Raw genomic sequence first — 24,999 nt, forward strand, 5'->3', positions numbered from 1 at the left:
TATTTTTATTTATTTTTTATTTTTTTATTTATTTATTTATTGTTTATTTATTATTTATTTTCTATTTATTTATTGATTTATTTATTTATTTTCCATTTAGTGTCTTATAACAACTCTTGCTGACCTTTTTTTTAAGTGATGACCTTTACATTTCAGTTGAACTATATTATTTTACCCTATATATTTTTTCGCACCTTTAACATTTCCTGTCAGGGTCATTTTGACATTTGTTTCTCTATTTATATTTAACTCCATCACCATTTTTTCTCCTCTTTTTCTTCCTTGCTCTTTCTTATTTATATTTATATCTCAGCAGTAGAATGAAAAGCATATCTTATTTTTCTTTTATTTATATTATTGGAATTTTTCCTTTTTTCCTTGTACACATTTTTGTGAATTTTTCCATGGATTTCTGCCTTTGGATTATTATGGACCATCTTCTTCCAATTACGGGATTTTTGGATTTTACTTCAATTAACTTTCTTGAAGTTGTATACTTGGATTTTACCATCACTGGATTATTTATCTTCCACCAGACTATCCACTCATGTGTAATCACCTTTTTCTTCACCATATTCCCTCTGCTTCACTTTTTTTTTGTTTTCAAGTAAGATCTTTGACTTACTCGTTGTTTCATCAAATACTTTTGCATGCAAAATCCGATCCCGCATTTTGCTAATTCCTACCCTCTGATGAGAAGGAAAGTATTTCTTCGAAACTCCGCGGATTAAGGACCATCCACTTATCTAGTGTTTCCTTTTCAGATTAAGTATGTTTTTAACTCATTTCAAAGTATTTTTTAACATGTTTTATTAACTGTTTGCTCGTATATATATACACTAGCAAGGATATTCGATGTTGTCTGGAATTGAATGAAGATCAACGAATGTGCCAAACTTTCAATAGTTTTATTTTCATCGAAATTGGTGAAATCAGCCACTTTTCAATCAAATTGATTGCCTGCTTTAGTCGGGAACCTACCATGGTGCAATGGAAGAAGGCGTCACATGCCTCCCTGTATTTACTTTGTCTGCAATAAATTGCACTATAAAATAACTTACTGTTGATTTTATAATGACTGGAATTAAAGTTTAAAATGTAAAAGTCAAATATCAGGGTTCAATTGTGCTCTAAACAGAAACATTCATTTCGAACACACCCATGTCTTACTTAAGTGTGTTGATTTTACACGCCGGGCCCTTCTGCTCGTGCGGTGATAAAGGGTGTTAACGTTGGACAAAATCGGATTGTTCCTGCTTTAATCGGAATTTTTCGATTATCGATTTTCGATACTTATTGGAGGCATTCCAATACAAAACCTATCTAAGAACACTTTCAAACACATAAAGTACATTTGTGTAAAAAATTTTTAAAAAGTCGGCCCAGAATCCATAGGGAACTAAATTACACAGACATACACACAATTTTTGTTGGTCTGTCATGCTTAAGTAGGAAATATAATTTTTGTTAGTCTGTCATGCTCAACGTTGAACTTTGAAATAGCATTTTAGCGTGTCTATCATACTAAAGTTGAAATAGTATTTTTGCTAGTCTATCATACTTAAGTTTTAATTAGAATTTTGTCAATTTGTGATATATTTTTGTTGGTGTGTCACGATTAAATGTAAATGATCGCTGTTTTAAAAGTTTGTCATACGTCAATTTGAAATAGTATTTTTATTGATTTTTCCGCTTAGTTTTGAAATAGTATTTTTGTCGTTCTGTCACACTTAAGTTTTAAATAGAATTTTTACTTGTCTGTCACATTGAAGTTTAAAATAGAATTCTTATCGGTTAGTCACGCTTAAGATTAAAATGTTTTTTTTTTTTTTTTTTTTTTTGTTGATCGGTCACGATTAAATGTGATTTAGGGTTTTTCGTTTTACTTTTAAATAGAATTTTTGTTTTTCTGTCATACTTCAATGTGGGATAGAATTTTTCTTGGCCCGTCATGTTGAAGTTTAAAATACAATTTTTATCGATTGGTCACGCTTAAGGTTAGAATGGCATTTTCATCGGTATGTCACACATAAGTTTGAAATAGATTTTACTTGATGTATCACACCCATAATTGTGAAATAGATTTTTCGTTGGTCTGTACAACTTACGTTTAAAATTTAAAGTAGAATTTTTGTAGGTCTGCTACGCATAAATATAGATAAAAAATAGATTTTTGGGGATTGTCACAATTAAGCTTGAAGTCTATCAGGATTGAATTTAAATGCACTTTTGTCATAAAATAAATTATTTTTAAAGTGTTCAGAAGCTTAGCGTGGATAATGTTTTAACAAGTTTTCTATCGCCAATAATATTTGAACTGTTTTAAAATTTTATTGCACACACACACACACACACACACACACACACACACACACACACACACACACACACTCTCTCTCTCTCTCTCTCTCTCTCTCTCTCTCTCTCTCTCTCTCAGACTTTGAAGAAACATGTTTTATTGAAATCTCTAGACGATAATATTTTATTGCTAACAATTTTTTTTTAAAAGTGGTGTCAGCATAAAATTTCAATGTTTTATACGTTCACAATTAAATTTGAACTTTTTATCAGGATAAATAAAAGTTTTATGTTAGTCAAACTTATCATTGTGTAAAATATATTTCAAACTTTACGGAAACAAGCAAATATTTGAATAAAATAAAATACGTATTAGATACGTTTGAAGCCCAAAACAACGCATTGTTACGAAAAAAACAAAAAAAAAAAACAGACATGTATTTTTGTTTGAAATCTATTTGGAAGTTAAATTTTATCCTCAATATTTCTTTTTTTTTTTGCCATCCATATTGTTTTTGAAGCAGAGAATGAGTAAGTAGAAGTCCGTTTGTTGCTTCTCAAAAAAAAAAAAAAAAGAAATACTGAGGATGATGTTTAACTTCGAAATATATTTATAAATTTCAAACAAAAATAAATATCTATTTATTTTCGTAGTAATGCGTTGTTTTTGGCTTAAAACGTATCTTCGCCTTTGGGAGCAGTAGAGGTACCCATGAGGGGGAGATTGAGACCCCCGAAACATTCAGTAAAGCCGGGCAACTATATTGATATTAACTGTTAAGCATTATTAAGTGCCCGGGCAGCGGCGGGTAACCTGGCTTAAAGGAAGAGTTAAGTTATGAATTTATTGTGTTTTTTTAAAACAAGCATATACTTTTTATTGTTTGGAAAAAATGACAAGTGATGTCATTTTGAAAGCTAGAATGAAATATAATTTCGTTCTTGTCCTGGCGAAACCCAACTCAAGGACGTCTGGCTTCTGAGTACAAAGCCAGATCGGGGGTCAAAGTGTGACCTCTCTGTCGTGGGAATTGAAATCTGCGAACATTCATAGATTCACCAGCACACACGCATTAGATCGGGACAGGCCCTGAAATTACGTACTAATCGGTGATTGGCCTAGCGGCTTACACCGAACCAACCCTTCCGTTGAAATATAAGCGAATACACGCGCCAAAAATCTCAGATTGAGCTGGATCTCGAGTGAAGTTAAGACTAATCAAAGAGACGCGTCGTACACTTCCCCTTCTCGACCGCCGTCACCGTAGACCACGGAGAATAAGATTCAAAAGTGTTGTTGTATGAGATCGAACTGAACAATTGTACATATGTGAATACACTTTGTAAATTTAGTTTGAATTAATTTGAGTAGAATAGAGATATCTGAGTTTGTCTCAATTTGGCCTGCATTAGAAGGTAATTATTTTCAGCGGAAACCGGCATATCAACCAGATAAAGGAGGCATGCGGCGCGGAAGAATCCTGTAGAGAACTCTCGGAGAGAAAACGATCAGGGCCATTGCGACTTCGACGGGGCCAGAGGTTACACGTATTTTATTTTATTCAAACTCAATCAACGCTGCTATCAAGGGATACACACTCCTAAAGAAAATATTTGTTTTTATTTCATATTTTCCTATCAAAGTTTGTCATCCATCTTGAATTTTAGTCCAAACTAGTTTTTGGATAATTTTATCTTCAAATCTTTATCAGAATTCTACTTTAAAAACTACATGCACTAAACCATCAATATACTTATTAAATAACTAATAATTACTAGATCAAAGATGCAATAACTTAAGAGGTAAATTACACCGAGTTATTCTCTTAGGCATGACTTAGTACCAAAGGCTCTTAGAAAGACTTAGTGAACAAGTCTGTTTAACGAAGATCACATAAAGTGCGAATACTTGCTTTATTTTCGATTCTTACTCAGCTATATACTAGCTCTGTGACTATTTACTGTAAAGCGAGTTCAAACATTTTGAAGTATTATCATTTTTGTAGCAGACAGGTCACAAACAAATAGGTAAAGCAAGATAAATTGTTTCTGACTAATTTCCCAACTGCATTTCCTTAAAAATAAGTAATGTCGCCAATCGAAACATTTACAGTTTTCAAGCCGAAAATATGTGCGTTTGAAAGGATGAGCCAAAAATAATATTGGTAAACACTTTTAGACAGAAACAGCTAAGAAAACAAGAGGATAGGTCAATAATATGTCAAAATGGCCTTCCAGCTGAAGCGAACTCACCCTATCCAGTTTGTCTGCGCTTTTTCTGCTATTTGGTCGCCAAGGTAGCCATCGTTGTTCTTTCGGTTTCTCTTTAAACGCCTGCTGCGCTCTATAATGGATATAGAACACTGAGACGACGAAACCATAAATGAAAAACAGCAGCAGCAACAACAACCCTGTCTTGTATTTCATGGCTAACATCTGAAAGAAGCAAGATAATTAAAGAAAAAATATATATAACATAAAAAACACAATTATCGTATATTTTGAGGATTTTTTATTTCGACAAAACTTTTACTAAACTTATAACAAAGTGAAAAACGGTGTCACTTTTGCTATGCAGAGATATTTCATCACGGCTAAAGCAGAATTGCCTTTTTCGAAAAAAGACTCAATCTTTCATCTTTTCTAAAGCGATAATAAAAAAAAACCCTGTTTTTATTGTCTAGACTAGGGGTTCTCTACCGTAGAAATCAAACATATATTTCTAGGTGTACACAGGCAAATCATAATATATAAGGTATTTACAATGTGCGTGTCTGAACATATATATATATATATATATATATATATATATATATATATATATATATATATATATATATATATATATATATATATATAAATATATATATATGTCAGGTCACGTAATGTGCTACTGATACCATGTAACACAGTACTACCTGCTACATGGTCGGGTAACCGGCGAGTAGACTTGTTCTCCCACTAGCTTGCCTGGTGGGGAGGGTGGCTAGTCTCCCAGAAGGATAAAAAACGAGACCTTACAAAGGGCGGATGAACCCTCCTAGGGTCAACGGCCAACTAGCTCCCCATGCCCTTATATGCATGTATATATATATATATATATATATATATATATATATATATATATATATATATATATATATAGTGCGGAGTTTGAAATCCCAGGTTGGTGTCTGGCGCGCAATATCTCACTTCATGGGCAGGTAGTGACTCTTAAGTCTGGTTGACAGTCTACCTAAGTGATGGAAAACTCTACTACAAAGCCTGAGATGCAGCTCATTAGTTCCGTGGCATATTTTGCACCAGCTGATGTTATCGGCTGTTTCAAAAAGTGTGAATGGTTCTATACAAGTCATTACCACTTAAATCAAATCATTGTGTGGGTAGCCATGAGTTTGCTCACTCTGCTTTCTTACAACATCCAGAAAGGTAAGCAAAAAGTTCCATCAGGCGAAGTCCACTGGCGATGGGGTACTGGTCGTGGAGGCAGGTGGAGGATACCACTGGAGGCCTTTAGTCGGTAATCTGCACAGTTGGCTGCGTAGTAGGTGATGGCCGTTCTTGTGTAAAAAAAAAATTTGTAAATAATTGCAGAGTTCGTGTCCTCTACTATGTGGCAAAGCAGATATTTTCTAGATGTAGCACTGCTTTCCCTAGACAGGGACGATAAAAGGAGCCCTAAAAAAGCTTGTTCACACAAAAGCTTGTCATCTTGCTGCCGTTGACTGGATATCCAATTGTGCAGTCGAAACAGAAACTCAATTCAAAATACAAAGCATGCTTACAATTTTGGAACGTGGAATGTAAGAACATTGCTTGATAGTGATGATTCTTTCGAGAGGAAGACGGCGCTAGTTGCAAAAGTACTGAAACAATACAACGTTGACATTGCTGCCTTGTCTGAGACACATCTTTTGGGAATTGAAAGAAATTGGCGAAGGTTACACGTTCTTTTGGTCAGGACGGAAAAGGGGGAGAGGCATAGTTCCGGTGTTGGCTTTGCAATAAAATCCAATATTGCTGACTCTCTGGAGTCTTCCTCGGGGCGGTGACGATCGTTTAATTACCCTTAGAATGGGACTCACAGCTGGAACAGGACTGACACTGGTAAGTTGCTATGCACCAACTCTAAATGCAGAAGAGGTAGAAGCCACAAACTTCTACGAAAAGCTTGGTAACATAGTAAGAAACGTAAGCTTTCATGACAAGATCTTACTGATGGGAGATTTCAATGCCCGGGTAGGCTCGGACAGAGAGACATGAGGAAATGTGATTGTGGCTCATGGTATGGGGAAAATAAATGACAATGTAATTACTTTGTTGTCATGAACATGGGCTCTTCATTACAAATACTATCTTTCAGCAGCCAAATCGTTGTAAAAGCACATGGATGCACCCAAGGTTCAAGCATTGGCATCTTATTGACTTTATTATACCCCGGAAAAGAAACAGGAGAGATATTCTTTTGAGTCGTTCATTTCATGACTCATGTTGGCTGTCGGATCACGCCCTGATTCGATGCAAGACATCACTGAAACTACGACCTAAGGGCAGAAGGCATACAATTAAGATGCCTAAACTATTGAATATAAAAGAACTGAACATTGAAAAGAAAGAAGAGTTATCTTCTAAGTTAGATGCGAAGTTAAACGAAATTGTGATAAACAATGATATTGAAGAGTCCTGGAAGAAATTGCGGGATGCCATCTATGAATGTTCAAGCGAAGTACTAGGACTTTCCAAGAGGAAGCATCAAAATTGGTTTGACTAAAATGACATTGAAATTCAGGGTATTTTAGACCGGATGCACTCTTCGCACAGGACCTGGATATCAGACAAGAATTCTGCAGCGAGGAGGTCGGCTTATCTCAGTGTCAGGAGAGATGTTCAGTGTCGATTGAGGAAAATGAAAGAAGGGGGGTCTTTTTAATCATCAAAGATTCAAAGCTAAAACACTAACAAGAAGCAAAATGGTTCGTGATTTTCTTTTTGCAGACGATGCTGCACTCCTGTCCACTTCATTTGAAGAAGCACAAGAATTAGTTGACAAGTTTTTCAATGCCGCAAAAGAATTTGGTTTGACGATTAGTATTAAAAAGACAGAAGTTATCTACCAACCAAAGCCCACCCCGTTGCAGCAAGGTGGTGTGAATATTCCGAGACCAGAATATGTGGAACCGACTCTGAAAATCTTAGTGAATAGACAGCCTCTAAAGTATGTTAAATCCTTTGCATGTCTCTGAAGTAAGGTGAATTCGTCAGCATCACTTGATGATGAGATATTGAGCAGAATTTCAAAGGCGACTGATGCCTTCGGCAACCTGCGGTCAAGAGTATGGAATGAAAGAGGTTTGACTCTAAAGACCAAAATCTCAGTTTATCGTGCAGTGATTGTTTCGATACTCCTGTATGGATCAGAAGCCTGGACTCCATACCGTAGGCAGATTGTGCAACTGGATACATTCCATAAGCGTTGCCTTCGTAGTATATGTGGATTAACATGGAAAGACAAGGCCCCTAACTCGGGATTGTTTGCGAGGTGCGAAATTTTAAGTATTGAGGCCTTCCTGATGAAGTCTCAGCTTCGGTGGGCTGGTCACCTTGTTCGCATGGATGAAAACCGTCTTCCTAAGCAACTAGCATACTGAAACTGAAAAGAGGGTAATGAAAATGTGGGTCGTCCATTTCTGAGGTACAGGGATAAGCTGAAAGACAATCTTAAGCACGCAGGCCTGAACCCAAAAACCTTTGAAGAAGATGCTGCGGATAGAAAATTGTGGAGGGACACAAGCATTGAAGGCAGAGTGAAACAGAGCGAATTTTTTGTCCCTCATGCGTCGAACACGGCGGGAGAGTTCATTATATATATATACAGTGATGATCATATTTATTGGCACGGTAAAATAAAAGTTAAATTTTGTCTAATAAATTCTAAAAAAGGGATTAAATTAAAGAAAATAACAAAGTATATTATGTATTTTTAACTGGCCTTTCCGATGCAGCAATCGGATTTTAGAAAAAATAAATAACAAAGGAACAACAAACATAATTGCAAAAAACCCTTGTTCAACATTATTGGCACGGCTTTGTTTTTCTTTTAGTATCAGTATAATATCAATCAATTTCCGGTTTACGTGCTTTCTGAACTTTTTTATAGCCATATTATGCTTGTTTAACGCTAATTCAGTGAATAATTTTTTTCAGGTAATTTTTAGATAGCGATTTATTTAAACTATTATAAGTGACTAAATTATAATTTTCAATCGCCATGGTTAAAACTAAGGAACACAGCGAAGACGTCAGGAAGCTTGTTGTAGCATGCCATACCAATGGGGGAGGGCTATGATAAGATTTCAAAGAAGCTAAACCTTCTCAAATCCACTGTTAGAGCCATAATAAACAAGTTCAAATCGCAAGGCCACGTTATGAGTTTAGAGGGTAGAGGGAGAAAAAGGATTCTTTCCCCAAGAGATGAACGGAAAATTGTTCGACAAGTAAAACAAAACCCAAGGATCTCTGATGGGGAGATTGTTGATGAACAGAGCACCTCTGGAGTGAATGTATCTCGACATACAGTTGGTAGAGTTTTGAAGAGAGCTGGTTTAAAAGCATGTCGTCCGAGAAAGACTCCCTTATTGAAGCCTATGCACCTGAAAGCAAGGCTAGCCTTTGCAAAACTTCATATTGATAAAGATGTTGCATTCTGGAAACGTGTTCTATGGACTGACGAAACGAAAATAGAGTTATTTGGCCATAATAAAGTGTCTTATATTTACAGAAAATCTGGCGAAGCTTTCCTGCCTAAGAACACCATACCCACAGTGAAGCACGGTGGAGGCAGTTTGATGTTTTGGGGATCCTTTGCTGCCTCTGGACCAGGGCGACTTGTTAAGGTCACAGGTAGCATAAAAAAGGAAGATTATGTTAAAATATTGGATGAAAACCTGAAAGACTCTGCTAAAGAGCTCTCACTTGGTCGTCGTTGGTGGTTCATGCAAGATAATGACCCAAAGCATTCGACTAAACTGACTAAGAAATGGCTTGAGGACAATCATAGTAATGTTTTGGAGTGGCCATCACAAAGCCCAGACCATAATCCAATTGAAAATTTATGGAGAACATTAAAATTGAGGGTAATGCAAAGGAAGCCTAAGAATCTTATTCAATTGGAGGATTATTGTCAGGAGGAGTGGGCTAAAATTACTACTGAAGAGTGCAACAACTTGGTTGTAAACTATGAAAAGCGACTGAGGAAGGTAATCAAGGCCAAAGGCTATACAATTGATTATTAAATAAATCGTGCCAATAATTTTGAACAGAGGTTTTTTGCAATTATGTTTGTTGTTCCTTTGTTATTTATTTTTTCTAAAATCCGATTGCTGCATCGGAAAGGCCAGTTAAAAATATACTTTGTTATTTTCTTTAATTTAATCCCTTTTTTAGAATTTATTAGACAAAATTTAACTTTTATTTTACCGTGCCAATAAATATGATCATCACTGTTATATATATATATATATATATATTAATTTATTTATTCATTTTGTTACTACCATCCTCATCTTTTATAGTTGTTGTTTTAATGACATTCCGCAGTGGATAGAGACGTTGAATCGCTACAGGTGAGCATTGTCTGAAGATAGCGATTTCAATTCTACCCAAAGCCGGCCAGAGGATTAGTTGACCAAAAACGTAATGTGACAACAACTTTGGAAGGCAGTAAATACTGAAGATGCCGTTGTAGATTCAGTATTCACCCCATCGCGGTTAACAACCTGACGAAGGCCAGAGGAGTAGTTGGCCGAAAAGTCGTTAAAACAAGTATAAAAGATGAGGATAATAGTCCTATAATAAATGGATAAATACAAATTACTAATCTAAAAATATTCCAATAATTATTCTCTCTCCCCCCCCTCTCTCTCTCTCTCTCTCTCTCTCTCTATATATATATATATATATATATATATATATATATATATAATAAATGATAAAAAGCTATATTTCAAAATTCATGATGTTGACCATCTTATAATGTATTCCTTTTATTCCGTTGACTTATACAATTTTGACAGTATCTGTTTCGTAGCGCAAAATCAATCACTTAATTATTATATCTATCCGTGAATCTATTATGCCCTTAACTCATCAGAAGAAATAGCAATAATAAATCCGTCAAAAGGAATTGAAGTGTGATTTGGCATGATTAAAATCCGAAATTTGGAAGAAAGACTGCAAATGCCTTTTTATTTTTCCATTGCACCATATTATATATATATATATATATATATATATATATATATATATATATATATATATATATATATATATATATAGTAATCCACATACAGTATTGTTGCGCTGTAGCACAGCTCATCAGTGCGGCTAGAAAAGCAGCTACCACAAGCTAGGTTTGAAACTTGATCGCCTAGATGACAGTCGGCGCTTCTAACCGTTACGTTATTCGACTGCTACAATGACGGGCATGTGAATGGTCAAACATTGTCTAAACGCCTAAGCTCCATTTGTTTACACAAAGAGCATCGCTTAATACGCTCATATCAGTTTGTTTATCACTTCCCAAAAGATCTATTTTTTAACTCAAAACCTAAAACGTTGAATAAGACGGAGGTGGTCCTATTATCAATGCACTTTGCTAGCTTCTATTAATACATCGACCATAAATGTCTGGAGCGTGCTTTGTCACTCACATTTCTGTAGCCGCTTTTAAAACGACGTACCCATCTCCTAATCGTGCTGACATCAACTATATATATGTATATATATATATGTAAGACTATACGTCTATCTCCATATTTTCAAACTCTATCTCCCCCGAAACAAAAAGTCGCAGAGCGGAGCTACGGGCGTCAAATAATTGGATTTTTACGCACCGTTTTTTTATGGGTCTTTAGCCGATTAAAATAGTTTTCAATGGGTCAAAAATGGGTCAAAATTGAAATTTTTTTTTATATACATTTTGCACATTCATCTTAGTTTATTTTTGATTTTTAATTTTTAATCTGTTCCTATGTGTGTCACGTTGGTACAGTGGTAACGTCATCATCTCTTAATTCTACAGTTTTGCTTTCGGTTTCGATTCTAGCTGATAGCACCCAAATACTTTTTTTAAAAACTTTTTAAATCGCGTCGCTATAATAATATATACTACATCTGGACAAATAAAAATATCATATTTAAGCGTATTTTACGATCGGGCAAAGCGGGGCATCACCCCGCTTGTATATATATATATATATATATATATATATATATATATATATATATATATATATATTTGATTTGGGAATCTTAAGTAGGACGACCCCCGGGTGTGCTTGAGGTATTGTGGTGAATAAGAACTTTAAGTAGGATCAAGCGTAGTCTAACAAAGGTACAGTGACGAGGATAACCATAGACAACCCCTCCCCAATTTTTGAGTGGCCTTGTGCCTGATTTTTTGTTTATCACTGTTTTGTTCTTTTTGTAACTCTTCAGAGTAAATAAAACAAAACATATAACTCAACTGCATTGGATTCGTAAACGTTCAACACGCGCCTTTGAATGTTGTTCGGTTCAATTTTTTTCTGCATAAAGGAATAAAAACTACTTCTGACGCAAATCCATGATAGGGGTTGCTTACCTAGAGTCTCATACCGTCAATATCTGCAACAGAGAGATTAGCCTTTATGATTATGAATGCATAAGTTCAGTCGTCATAGCAATGAAATTTGTAATCCCATCTGATCCATTTGAGTAGAATAAAAAATAGAAGACATTACTTTTAAAACGTTCCTGATGTGTGTATATATATATACACACACATCTCTCTTTCTCTCTCTCTCTCTTTCTCTCTCTCTCTCTCTAGCAGAAGTACCCGTCGTTAACTGGGTTCAAAAACAGTCTACAGAAAATGGACTGTGATTGATAAAAGTATGATAGGTTATGAAAAAGAGTGGGTTGTAAAGAGATAGGTTTTGATACTCAAAAATTTAACCCTAAGCAAAATATGATGAAAGTAAAGATAATTTTCGCGAAAATATATTTTTTATATCAACTTTGTTTCCATTCGTAGGCAAGAGTGACCAACAAAATGATGTTTCCTTACAAAGAGAAAATGTTATATATATAATAATATAAATATACAAGAAACAAATGTTACCATAGTCAATAAAAGTTACTTTTATGGTAGAAAAATTCATTGGTTTGTATTTTAAAGTAGTTTGTAAAAAAAAAAATTTTTTATTCACGAACCGGTTTAAAAAAATCAAAATGGAAGCGACTTTGAAATGGAGAGCCCCGTTTTCAATTTGAAGGAGGGACACTCAAGAATTCTGTGTTAACAATTTAAGAGAGTTCCGTCAACGTAAGGAATATTTATAAACATATTTTAATGTTTTCCGTTATTTTGTGCTTGAGGAATATTCGATTATAGCCTGTGTAGTTTATATAAAAATTCATTTAAGTAGTTATCGCCTCAAATTTCGTTTTAATTTGGGTTGGCTGAAATTATTTCAAGTAAAGAGCATTAAAACCTATTTCAAAACAACAAAAAAAAACATGAACTGAACTTTTATTGACTATGGTAACATTTATGTCTTGTATATTTATTTTTTCGGATAGTCGTTTGTTGGCTTTTCTGCTAAACACTCTTACTAAATAATATCGACGAAATATCGAAAAACAAAGAAACAACAACAGTTTTGAAAAATAAAGAAGCTTTGCTTACTTTAGTAAAATAATCCGACACATAAAATGGGATATTAAAAAAGTAAACACGTAATTACTTTAGTTTTTTTCAGCAAAGAATCGATATAAATATGAATAAGAAGAAAATGGCGCCCTTTTCAAGCAGAACAACTTCGTTTCAGTTTTGCAGTATTGAACGGGTAGTATGGCGCCTTCGGATTTAGGGTTGTACTATTGTAATGTAAAGAACACGCAGAAAGTGTTGCAATCAACTGAATTCCTTCTGGTACACTGACAAAAAAAAAAGCTTAAACAGATATATAAATAAATAAAAATAAAAAGTTTATGTAAATGTTTTTAAAAAGATACGTAATCACGTGAGCAGGATTTTTTCCTTCTTTTGACACGATAACAAGTAACGTTCTTGTTTTTTTATTATTTATCTATTTATCTATTTTCGAAAGAGTGCCACGTGCAAGTGGAGAAGGAAAAAACAGAGTTATGCAAAATTTGTGTCGAGAATTGTCTAAAGTTCCGACTTTTTTTTTTTTTTTGGCTTTCACTTTAATAAGAACGTGAATTTATGAGGTGAATTAATTCGACACAAAATGATTCACCTAAAAAAAAAAAAATAAAAGCTAACGTGAATAAGATTAATGTTAAGGTGTTATTGTGGACCCTCACCCCTTTTAAAAAACCTTGTGAAACTTTGTGATATATTTACACTCTATGGAGGTCAGGCGCGAACGAACACCCAATACTTATATTATACCATTTTTCTTCAAACTGAAACATAATTATCAAAGTATACTTACGCAAATAGATATGAAAAGTCTTTGTTAAAGTTTGTGCCATATTTTCATGGAGTACAGGCGCGAAGGCAGACCCTACAATTTTATTATACCATCCCTATTTAAGTTGAAACATACTTATCAAAGTATTCTTATGTACATCAATATCAAAAACACTTGTAAACGTTTTTTTTTATTTTTTATTTCCATACTTTGGGGGCCAGGCGCGAACGCAGACTCCACAATTTTTATAAACCACCGTTCTGCCAGATCAAACATACCCATTCCTGATCTTCGATACATCTTCTATTATTATATGTAATCAGTTTTTTAAAATAGTCTACCATATAGGAGCCGATTCGTGACCACACACACACACAACACACACACACACACACACACACACGCGCACACACACACACACACAACACACACACACACACACACACACACACAGACGGTCATATTTATATTATAGATATATATATTTTTTCCGTGGTAGTTTTTTTTTATATCCGTGTTAAAAGCGTTGACTGAAATTTGAAAATAAAATACGTATTGAATACGTTTGAAGCCAAATGTTATATATTCAATCATCGAGGTTATCCTTGAGGGGGACCAAATTGAGCTTTCGTTACATTTGAATATGTTATATAGAGTTCTTCATTTAGGGGCACATTTTACGTTTTCTATATAACATAAGAAAGATTCCGTGTGATTGTCTCTAATATAAATGGTTGTGTGTTTGATTATCATAAAGGGAATCGTGTGTGTGACATGTAATTTCTGAACCTACCTCTGTTTCTCGCTGTTGAACCATCTGGCAATTTCTCATCCTGGAGGGAGACTTGATACCTGTTTGACGAAGATTTATCACTCCAAGACGATGAAATGGTTTTATAGTTTTTATTTCACTTTCCCCAGAGGTCCTGCAGCAGGTGTAAAGTGAAATCTGCTTTTGTGGTTCTTCTTCACACACGTCAGCGTTCGTCTCCCCCTCCCCAGTTAAGAGGAGGAGACCACGGAAAACGTCCGTCTTCTTCAAAGCTCAAATCAAATCTCACAGATCTAGCCAACCACGTCACACATACGTAATTTGGTCAGCTGACCTTTGGTTCTGGTAAACGTGTCTACCTCCACGTTTACTCACCTCTCTCTCTCTCTCTCTCTCCCTCTCTCCTTCTCTATTCTCTTATAGAGACACAGAGAGAGAAAACAGAAAGAGTAAGAAAGCCAGAGAGGGGGGGGAGAGATGCTCGTTAACACAAAATTGCAACGCGAAATTAAAATAAACAAGTGTATATTTTTAAGAAATATATTTCAGAGTAAAGCTCCCTTGCCAATCTTTTATATTTTCTCATCTTTTTCTTCGCCATGTTTAGTTGAAGAAAGTTGAATGAAGCGTCAACGTGATGTTAACTGCGGTGTTTTTTATAACGTCGGATATGTTGACAAGGGAGTTTTACTTCGGAATATATTTCTTAAAAATATATTTCGGAGTAAAACATATTCATTATGTATTATATTTTTCAAATTTTAATCAACGTTTCTAACACGGCTAAAAAAATTACCCAGAACTTCAAATCGCGCGCCGCTAGGCACAACCTATTCGACATTATAAAAAACTCAGCAATTAGCATCACGTGAACTCTTCGTTTAACTTTCTTTAACTTCATATCATGGCGAAGAAAAAGAAAAAATATATAAAAGATTGAAAAAAAAACAACACTTATTTATTTTAATTTTGCGATGCAATTTTGGCTTCAAGCGTATTCAATACGTAATATATATATATATATATATATATATATATATATATATATATATATATATATATGTAAATAAATCAAAACTCGTAATTAGTAAAAACCTGAAGAAGGTGCTCAATACTATTGCAGAGCAAATATATATTTTTCATTTTATTACCGTTTTATCTGTTTAGTTACACATGTTTTTGTTACCGAATCGTATCAGCGATCCAGCAACTTCGTCAGACTTGAACAGAAGTAGCTATTATGATTTGGAAAGAAGATATTAGAAGAAGACGATAAAAAAGGGGGCGGGGAGATATCAATTTTGATCTGACAACATTTAAGTCTTAAGATTTAATAATTAAATAAAAAAAATAAAATAAAAACACATCGAACAGGGGTGAAGTTGAATTTAAAAACTTTAGCTATATAGACACGGATTTCTAGTATATGGAGAGAGAGTGTGTGTGTGTGTGAGAGAGAGAGAGAAGGGGGGGAGAGGAGTAGGTGAAGAGAGGAAGAGGGGTAGGTAAGTGCTTAATTGAAGAAAGAGAAATACAAATTAAACAGGTGGGCTGTTATCACTATTGAGTCGTCCAGTTGTTGTTGTGATGTCATATTGAATTTAACATGTTAAGGATTTACGCGTATTGGTGGGGGCGGGGCTTGTTCGGATTAACTAAGATGCAACCTCTTAAGGTAAGCAAGGCTACATCCAATTTAAGTGAATTACTTATTTAAATGCATTTGCTGTAAAGGTCTTAAAGAAATTGAGTAATTTAAATAAAATTAAAAATTAAAGTAAAAATTTGTCGGGCATGGATTGAAAGGTATAAAATTATAACATATGCATGTAGATAGATATAGGTGGTAGTAGTAAAATTTTTTTACTATATATATATATATATATATAAATAAATTAATATATATATATAAAATAAAATAAATATAATAATAATAAATAATAATAATAAGTAATAATAATAAAAAATAATAAAAATAATAATAAATAACTAATAATAATAATAATAAATAATAATAATAATAAGAAGAAGAAATAATAATAATAATAATAATAAATAATAATAATAATAAATAAATAATAATAATAAGAAATAATAATAAGAAATAATAATAATAATGATAATAATAATAATAATAATAATAATAATAATAGTAACAGAGAGCGATACTAATAATAATAATAAAGATAAAAATAATAGTAAAAATGAAAGTAAAGGAAATTGGGTATATATATACATATACATACATATATATATATATATATATATATATATATATATATATATATATATATATATATATATATATATAGACACATATACGCATACATACACATACAAATAAATGCATATATAGAAATGTAAATGGGGTATATCTAAATAAATATAAATATAATAATATGTTTAGTGCCAAATGCAACACATGTACATACATTGTACACAAAAGCAAACATATATATGCATACAAACACATATACACACGCACATACATGTATATATGCATACATACACCAGCATATACACATACATACATATACGCATACATAGACAAACATATGCATACACATACAGAAATATAAATACATATATACAAATCTAAAAAAGATATAAAACATAGAAAAAAATATAAATAAATATATTAAAAATATATTAAAAAAGTGGGGGACAAGATATAAGTGGGATATCTAAGTAAGTATAATTAATTAGGTGAGCTTAGTGCCAAATGTATCACACATATCCATGTGTACACATGTACATATATGAACGTATACATAAATATATATCCGTACAGACATATACGCAAGCATACACAAATACACGCATACACATACACATACATAAATACATATACATGTATACAAACACGCAGATACAAGTGCATACACACATACACACATCCTTTTAGTACACCCCGTTTTATAGATACCATCAACTTCTTAATCATAGAGTGGGAGATGAACAACAAAAAATGTTTTAACACACTCCTCAAATCGGCATACCCTAAACCAATGAAAAATTTTTTTTCCTCAACCTTAAAATTATCAAATCAATCAAAGTCGCATTCTAAACGTTACGTTTTGTTTTTACATGGGGGGGTCATTGCTTATCAAGGCCCAGAGGCCACTCGGGGATAAGGGTTAATAGGTATATATTAGTCATTGTGATTTTAGCGTAGTAAACATTAGTGGGAATTTTTTAAATTGGATTACTTAGGGGGACGGTTCAATAAGAACTTGTTTACGTTGGACTTGAAGACAATCAGATTGTAGTCAGCTGGAAAGCAGGCAAACGAAATAGAATTCCACAGCCGAGCAGTTCTAAGAAAGAAGCCCTGTTCATGGAATCTACGTTTAGGTGTAGGCACGGATAAAGAGTGTGTGTAATTGTTGATAGTGGTTCTGGCAAGACGAGTGTTGGTCGTGAAAGTCTGGCGAAGGGGGACCAGAGGTCGAAGTTCAGATGAGCACCTGCCATAAAAATAACGATAAAGCAGGGGCAGGCTCGCTACGTCTCTTCTGTGGGAAAGGGGTTGCAGAGAAGGGAAAAGGGCATCCTCCACTAAGCTACGAAGTCTATTTTGAACTCTGTCAAGACAGGATAAGCTGCTTCTACCAGCTCCTGCCCAGATGTGGCAACAGTACTCCATCTTTGGCTGAACCTGGTAGAGAATTGCATCAGGAGTGAGATATCAACTGGAGCGGTAGAAGGATCCCACTATCTTTCCATCGACTTTGGCAATTGATTTGATATACGTGTTCCATTTCAGATCGGGAGTAAAGGTCAAGCCCAGAAGCTTATCAAAACATGAAGTCACCCGAAGACGAGAGCCATTCATTTCGATTGATGGCAGCTGGGCAGTAGAGCGTTGATGATGTAAAAATAGAAGCTTGGTTTTAGATGCATTAAAAGTAACAAGCCACTTCTTTGCCCATTGTGCCACGTGCTCAAGATCAGATGAGAGAGAATCAGAGAGAACTTGGTCGCTTACGGTCTTCAAAGTGCTTCCATAGATGGTAGTGTCGTCAGCATTAATGTTTACGAATGATCTAAGGATGTGGTCTGGAAGATCATTATTGATGTAAATCAGGAAAAGAGTTAGACCCAGGATGGACCCCTGAGGGACTCCAGCATTAATACTGAGAGCTTCTGACTTCTGCCCATCAACCACTACTCTTAAGAACCTATCAGAGAGAAATGATTTAATAGTTGAGAAGACATTTCCAGCTATACCATGACTGGAGATCTTGTGAAGTAGGCCTTTATGCCATACCTTATCAAAGGCCTTTGATATGTCAAGATCAATTGCCCTAGAGAGGAAGCCTCCATCGAGGGATTCGCCAATCCTATGAGATATTACTGTGAGCACGTCTGCTGTAGATCTAGCAGAACGGAAACCATATTGTATGTCACTAAGAAGGTTATTTTTCCTGAGATGGTTGACTACTTCCTTGCCTAGCACCGATTCCAGCAACTTACTCATGATGCATAGGGGACTTATTGGTCTGTACTGAGAAGGAGATGAGCGATCACCTGAGTTCTTAAATACAGGGCATACTGATGGGATTTTCCAAGGTGTTAGGAAGCATTTCTCCATAAGATAACGCTTAAATAACTTGGTAAGTATGGGCGCTAGTTCCGGTTGAAGCCTTTTGAGTACTATGACTGGAATGCCGTGAGGACCAGTTGCTTTACTGGGATCAAGATTTTGATTAGCTTGGCAACATCGCGTACAGGTATTTGTATGTCACTTAGCATGTTTTCTGATATACAAAGGAATACTGGGGGTTGGCGGCCTTGGTCGTAAAGGGTAGAATGAGCTGCAAAGTTTTTGGCAAAGAGATTGGCTTTGTCTGATGCTGACGATATTAACTCAGGTCCATTGATGATAGTTGGGATAGAGCTCACACTTCTGTTGAGGATTCTGTTTGCTCCCTCCCCCCAAGAAAAAATATCGGTAACTATAAATGACGGTATTACGTCGAATTCACAATATAAATACACTCATAAATATGGGAAGGGAATTTATCTTCAAATATCTCTAATTTCGAATTACAACTACGGACTTATACTAAGTAAATATTAATAAGTCCTTTGAACATTTTTTTTTATATTATTATTATTTAACGTTACTCCCATACTTGACCTACATCCTATTTCCATCTGGATTACACTTCTTATTTACTATTCTGCTTTTATATTTACTGTCTGGATTTCCCAGAGCTTGGTATGTCGAACTCATTATAGAAATGGATGGAAGCACAGTCGGCCGATTACAACTATCGAGCTATAAGCCTTTTTGACGCGTTGAAAAAGTCTTTGAAAAACTGTTGCTTAATTAGCATACTATGGGAGTGTATGCTTTAATTATCCTGTCCTGAAACGCCAGAGCGATTTTTGACATCGCCAGAGTAGATATGACATTCTTTCTCGATTATTTCTAGAAAATGCGTTGAACTATGGATAGCCGTCTACAATATTTTGTGGACATGACAAAAACTTTTAATATTGTAAATAGAAAATAAACACTTCAAACAATTCTCGACATCTTGGATTCGTACGAGGATTCGTCACAAATCTTAGACAACTTTCATCAGGACATAAAAGCACGAATTCACTTTGTCGGTGCATAGCTATAAAGTAATCGCCATACTAGTCGTAGATAATGGTTCTATAGAGAGCGACCGATGTTGTTCTCTATATACTTTGTGATAACCTTCTTATATGCTTTTAGGGTTTCTAATAGCGGTGTTCGCATGCAATATCAAGCCATCGAAATCACCCGTTTTAATAGAAAGTCCACGATTTTCCATACCTTTGTGCAGGAGTTTTAAACGCCCAAAACGCAAAAGTTTCCCCTCACTGACTTGGATATGGTTTACAAATCAATGACCTAGAGAGATTCCGCAAACCAAGCTCTGGGAAGATCGTAAGCATTAATTTGCTATCTATTAAATTTAGACATTATTGTTGTCTCTGATACAGAAGGGTGCGTCTTATTTTGCAGAGAAGGTTGTGTAGTATCTGTTCTGTTATCATGATATCGCATTCTGAAATGTTGCCCCCTTCTTTGGGTGATAGTGTATTTTTGTTCGTTATGATGTCATTCTTCGACATTATCAGTTCCCGTTTTTAAGAAAGGGGTAGTAATAGAGAAATTATATCTGTCTCTCTGAAGCTGAAACTATAATATCACTTCTGTTAATAATACATATTTTGCATGTATCTGTATGAAGCCGCATCATACTATTACTCTCTTAATGCTCAATTCAGTTTATTATACTATTTCAGAATGTTGCACTATCTTTCAATGCTCAATTCAGAAGGGTTAGTGTAGTATTTGTTCTGTTGCCATGATGCCATCCTCCTAGGCATTACTACTTCTTTTTTAATAGTTTTTTAGTACATGTTCCTTCATCAAGATACCACCTTCACAAACATTATTCCTTCTTTGTCGAAGAGTGTAGCATATGTATGTTCGCTGTGATACCATCCTCCATATTAACGAAAATATGCAATGGAGGTGGGAAGCATATATTTGCTAGTCTTCATAATCAATGGGTTTAAAAATGTTGCATAAGTTTTTTTTTTAGCTATTAGACATATTTAAATATTTGAATAAACACTCCTTTATTGCCATTTTTTTGCTTCTAATTAATAGCTTCTTGTGTTTGCAATAAAAAATTATAATCTATTTTCTGTTAGACATAACATTTTATACATGTTATATTAGATGAACTTTTGAAATAATATCTTGTTTAACAATTTATGCCTTGCATTATTTTCTAAATTCTTAATGCATCCAGACAGCGTGAAACAATTGATATTTTAGATATTCCTATATATTCACTTGTTTTAATGATATATAATTTGTCATTTTCATGAGATTAACCTTATGTACAGCTCCTCTTTATTGTCCGTTGTATTGGCTATTCTTTTACATAGTGTAATTTTGGTCACGCATTCTTTGAATAATTGGCATATTTTGCAATTTATTACATATTTTAGATTTAGTATGGATGCAATTATTTTCTTTTAGATACGACTACGAAACTTTGTCCGTCTCTCAGTTTTCCACGTTGAAGTTATCGTTTTCATCATCGAATACAGATCTTAAAGATATTTGTTATCGCTTTGGATTGTACTACTCCAACAGTTCCATTGTTATTGATCTGCATTTTTTGTTTTATTTTCAGTTATTACTACCGCGGTGACTATAACTGCAGCATAGTGCGCATGCGCGGATGTAAATGCACGAGAAGTGACGTCGACAGTTGGAAAAAAAGACTATAAAAAAGAGAGATGAGATAACGTTTGAAATCTCGTGAAAAGCGTGGAGGACGTGAGTGACATCACGGCCGTAACGACGAGGAAATAATTGTCGTTGAACAAAACAGAAAGCGAGTCAGAGTTATTTACTATTCTTTGCCTTTGCGAATGAAACTATACACAATGTGTGTTGGTCTGCAGACAATGTTACATAACATTTCCGTTTTCAAGTCTAATGCAAATAAGTTCTTACCGAGCCGTCCTTTTCTATGATTAAACCCTATCTAAGCTTCACCATTACTGATTATCACGATGTTGTCTCACTTTCTACCTAACACTCATTAACCCTTAATCCCAGAGTGATCTCCAGGTATCATGATGATCCCAATAATAAAAAGAAAGAAAGCAATCGGAAACCATCCGACTTATTCCTCGGTTGCGCAACATTATAGCATTCCAATCAACATCGGGAATGATATTAAATTAATTCGATTACATAAGACTTCAGTTTCACACAATATTGTAAAAAAAAGAGATTCACAAATTAGGCACAGATACAGATAAAAAGCCGCGGCCGCCACAACATCCACCCTTCAATGTATATAGAATTTTTGTGAAATATTAAACGATTCTTCTGCTCGGTTAATGTTGGCGCATTACTTACAGAAAAACAATTAATCACTTGTTAAAAAATTTACAGGTTACTTACAGAAAAAAAACAGAAGCACCTGTCAAAATTTACAGGTTCTTACGGAAAAAAACTAGAAAGAGAAAAAAATAGAAGTTGTTTGCAATAATTATCTAAATTAAATGTAATGTTTACAAATATAAATTCGCGTAAGGAAAGCCCAAAACGAGGCAGGCTCCTCCAATTAAAATATGGCGAACTAAAATTTGAAAACGAGGCAAGAAGCGGGGGTATTCAGTTTTTGCCACCTTGAATTATTAGGATTCGTATAACCTTTTTATTTGAAATGAAATTTTATTCAAAATAAGCGTCTTCTAAAAGTGTGTAACCATCTTTTATTTTAAATTTCCCGCTCCAAACAAGAGCAAAACTCACGTGAAACGAACGGAACAACACGTATATTTTTCTTCTCTTCTACCCCCAGGCATTACCTCTTCCTTAACACCAAAATGAAGAAAAGAAAAAATCAATTATCGGACTTCCTCCCCTGATGAGGCTATTTTTAGCGAAATATTAGACTTACAATAACAATAAAAGTAAATAAAATGATTTTTATCATTATTTCCGACATTTGATGTTTTCAAATTTTTAATTTTTGACTAAAAAAAAAAAGAGAGACGGAAGCGAGAGTGATAGGAATCGTATTAAATAAAAGCTGATAGGGGAGTCAAACTTTCAGAGAAACATTGATTATCTCATATTTAGTATAATAATATATATTGAAAGGGTTTCCCTGCAAACGCTGCTATTGATATGTATTTAACAATAAATCTTAATGGGCAAGAATATAAAAACAGAAAAAATACTATGCTTCAACTTAGTTTAGTAATGAAAATAAACAGTCATTAAATTAAATCAATTTAAGATGTATATTAGAAAAATATATCAGTAATATGCATCAGTAAAAGTAAATATTTACCTTAAGTCGGCTCTGTATCGATTTGTATATACTAAAAGATGTAACATGCCTTTTGGTGTTAATTTAAGTTTGTTTTTCGTTTAACAAAAGCAAATTCAGTTTCAAGCATAATTCCATGTAAAGATAAATTACACGTAATTCGATCTTGTCTTTATTTCACACGTTCATTTCTTGTGATGTGGTCACATCTGTTGTGTCTTTATTGTTTTTGAATGGGCATTTCGTCATTAACACGCCATACATACCATTTGAAATAACACCTCGGTCTGAAATAAGCAGACTTTACAAGAAAATACGATTTATTTTCTCTTTTTTAAAAACACGATAAATTATTTGTTGAACTTTTCAAGATTAGCTTCCTCCTAAAACACCATTAAATACATTTTCAATTTTTGTTTAAGTTTTAACGTCTTCAATATTTGTTTGATTTCTAAAATTACGAACCTTAACATTTTTATTGTCTATAATTTTTGTTCACTTATCCTAGATATTAATTAAATTCCTTGCATCAGAAACAAATATATTTGCTTTCATTAGAAATATTTTAGCACTTATCCAAGACATTTAATACGACCTTAGGAGAAATTATATTTTTAGACAGTAAAAAATGAAATGCTTTATCTGGTCTTAAATAGTAAGCGTAAACATTAGTGAAACATATTTTTTTCGTTATTCTTGACGGAGAGCACACACGTCTATATTTAAATGAACTAGCAAAGATACCCACGCTTTGCGCGAGCTTTGGCGTTCTCGGGTAAAGCGTACAGCAAAGTTCCAACCTTAATATTTGATAATGGCCTATCAAACCATAGATCGGAAACCATCATCATGCCATGATCGGTTCAGTGGTGTGGCTGTAGGAGAGTATATATATATATATATATATATATATATATATATATAAATAGAGAGAGAGAGAGAGAGAGAGATAGATAGATAGATAGATAGAGAGAGAGAGAGAGTGAGAGGCTACGATTTTGATCTTTGACCGTAACCTTGAAAAGTGGTGTGCACAATCCTTAGGTAGAATACCATCATCATACCAAGTTTGGTCATGATCGGTCAAATGGCATGGACTGGAGAAGAGTATATATATATATATATATATATATATATATATATATATATATATATACATATATACATATATACATATATATATATATATATATATATATATATATACATATATACATATATATATATATATATATATATATATATATATATATATATATATATATATATATATAGACTATGACATTTGACCGTGACCTTCAAAAATGAGGGAACTATCATCATGCCTGGTTTTAAATAGTTGAAAATAAACTCATGTTTAATATTTGTATTATTTGGGTTCTTCGGGATATTGTTCTCATCTTGTGTGTTATTTTCACAACGTTTGACAGAAAATTTCCCGACAAGTTCGGAGGTTACATCGATCGAAACGTTGTGAAAATAATACTCAGAATAAGAACAGTAGTCCGAAGAATCTAAATATTACAAATAATCAATAATTATCTCAAAATTTCAGAAATGCTAAGTGTTATTCCTCTGTAATGTTATTGTCATACTT

At 33.9% G+C, this 24,999-nt stretch overlaps 1 protein-coding gene across 2 annotated transcripts in view; it reads right to left on the reverse strand.

The window, feature by feature from the left end:
• LOC145277795 (galactosylceramide sulfotransferase-like) overlaps positions 1-23,572 on the reverse strand; it is a 28,687-nt gene extending 5,115 nt beyond the window's left edge. Inside the window, exons 1-2 of one of the 2 annotated variants that reach the window (XM_080129618.1) lie at positions 23,424-23,572; positions 4,552-4,734 (exon numbers count right to left, since the gene is read on the reverse strand). In XM_080129618.1, coding sequence (XP_079985744.1) covers positions 4,552-4,734 — 183 coding nt within the window. In that variant the 5' untranslated portion in view covers positions 23,424-23,572. Of the gene's footprint in view, positions 1-4,551; positions 4,735-14,571; positions 14,849-23,423 lie in introns of those variants that run through there. The other variant, XM_080129616.1, reaches the window with a different exon arrangement.
• Positions 23,573-24,999: the final 1,427 nt, after the last annotated feature.

This window comes from Euprymna scolopes, chromosome 6 (genome assembly GCF_053919585.1).
Source record: "Euprymna scolopes isolate OS-2025 chromosome 6, ASM5391958v1, whole genome shotgun sequence".
In the NCBI taxonomy this organism is placed as follows: domain Eukaryota; kingdom Metazoa; phylum Mollusca; class Cephalopoda; order Sepiida; family Sepiolidae; genus Euprymna; species Euprymna scolopes.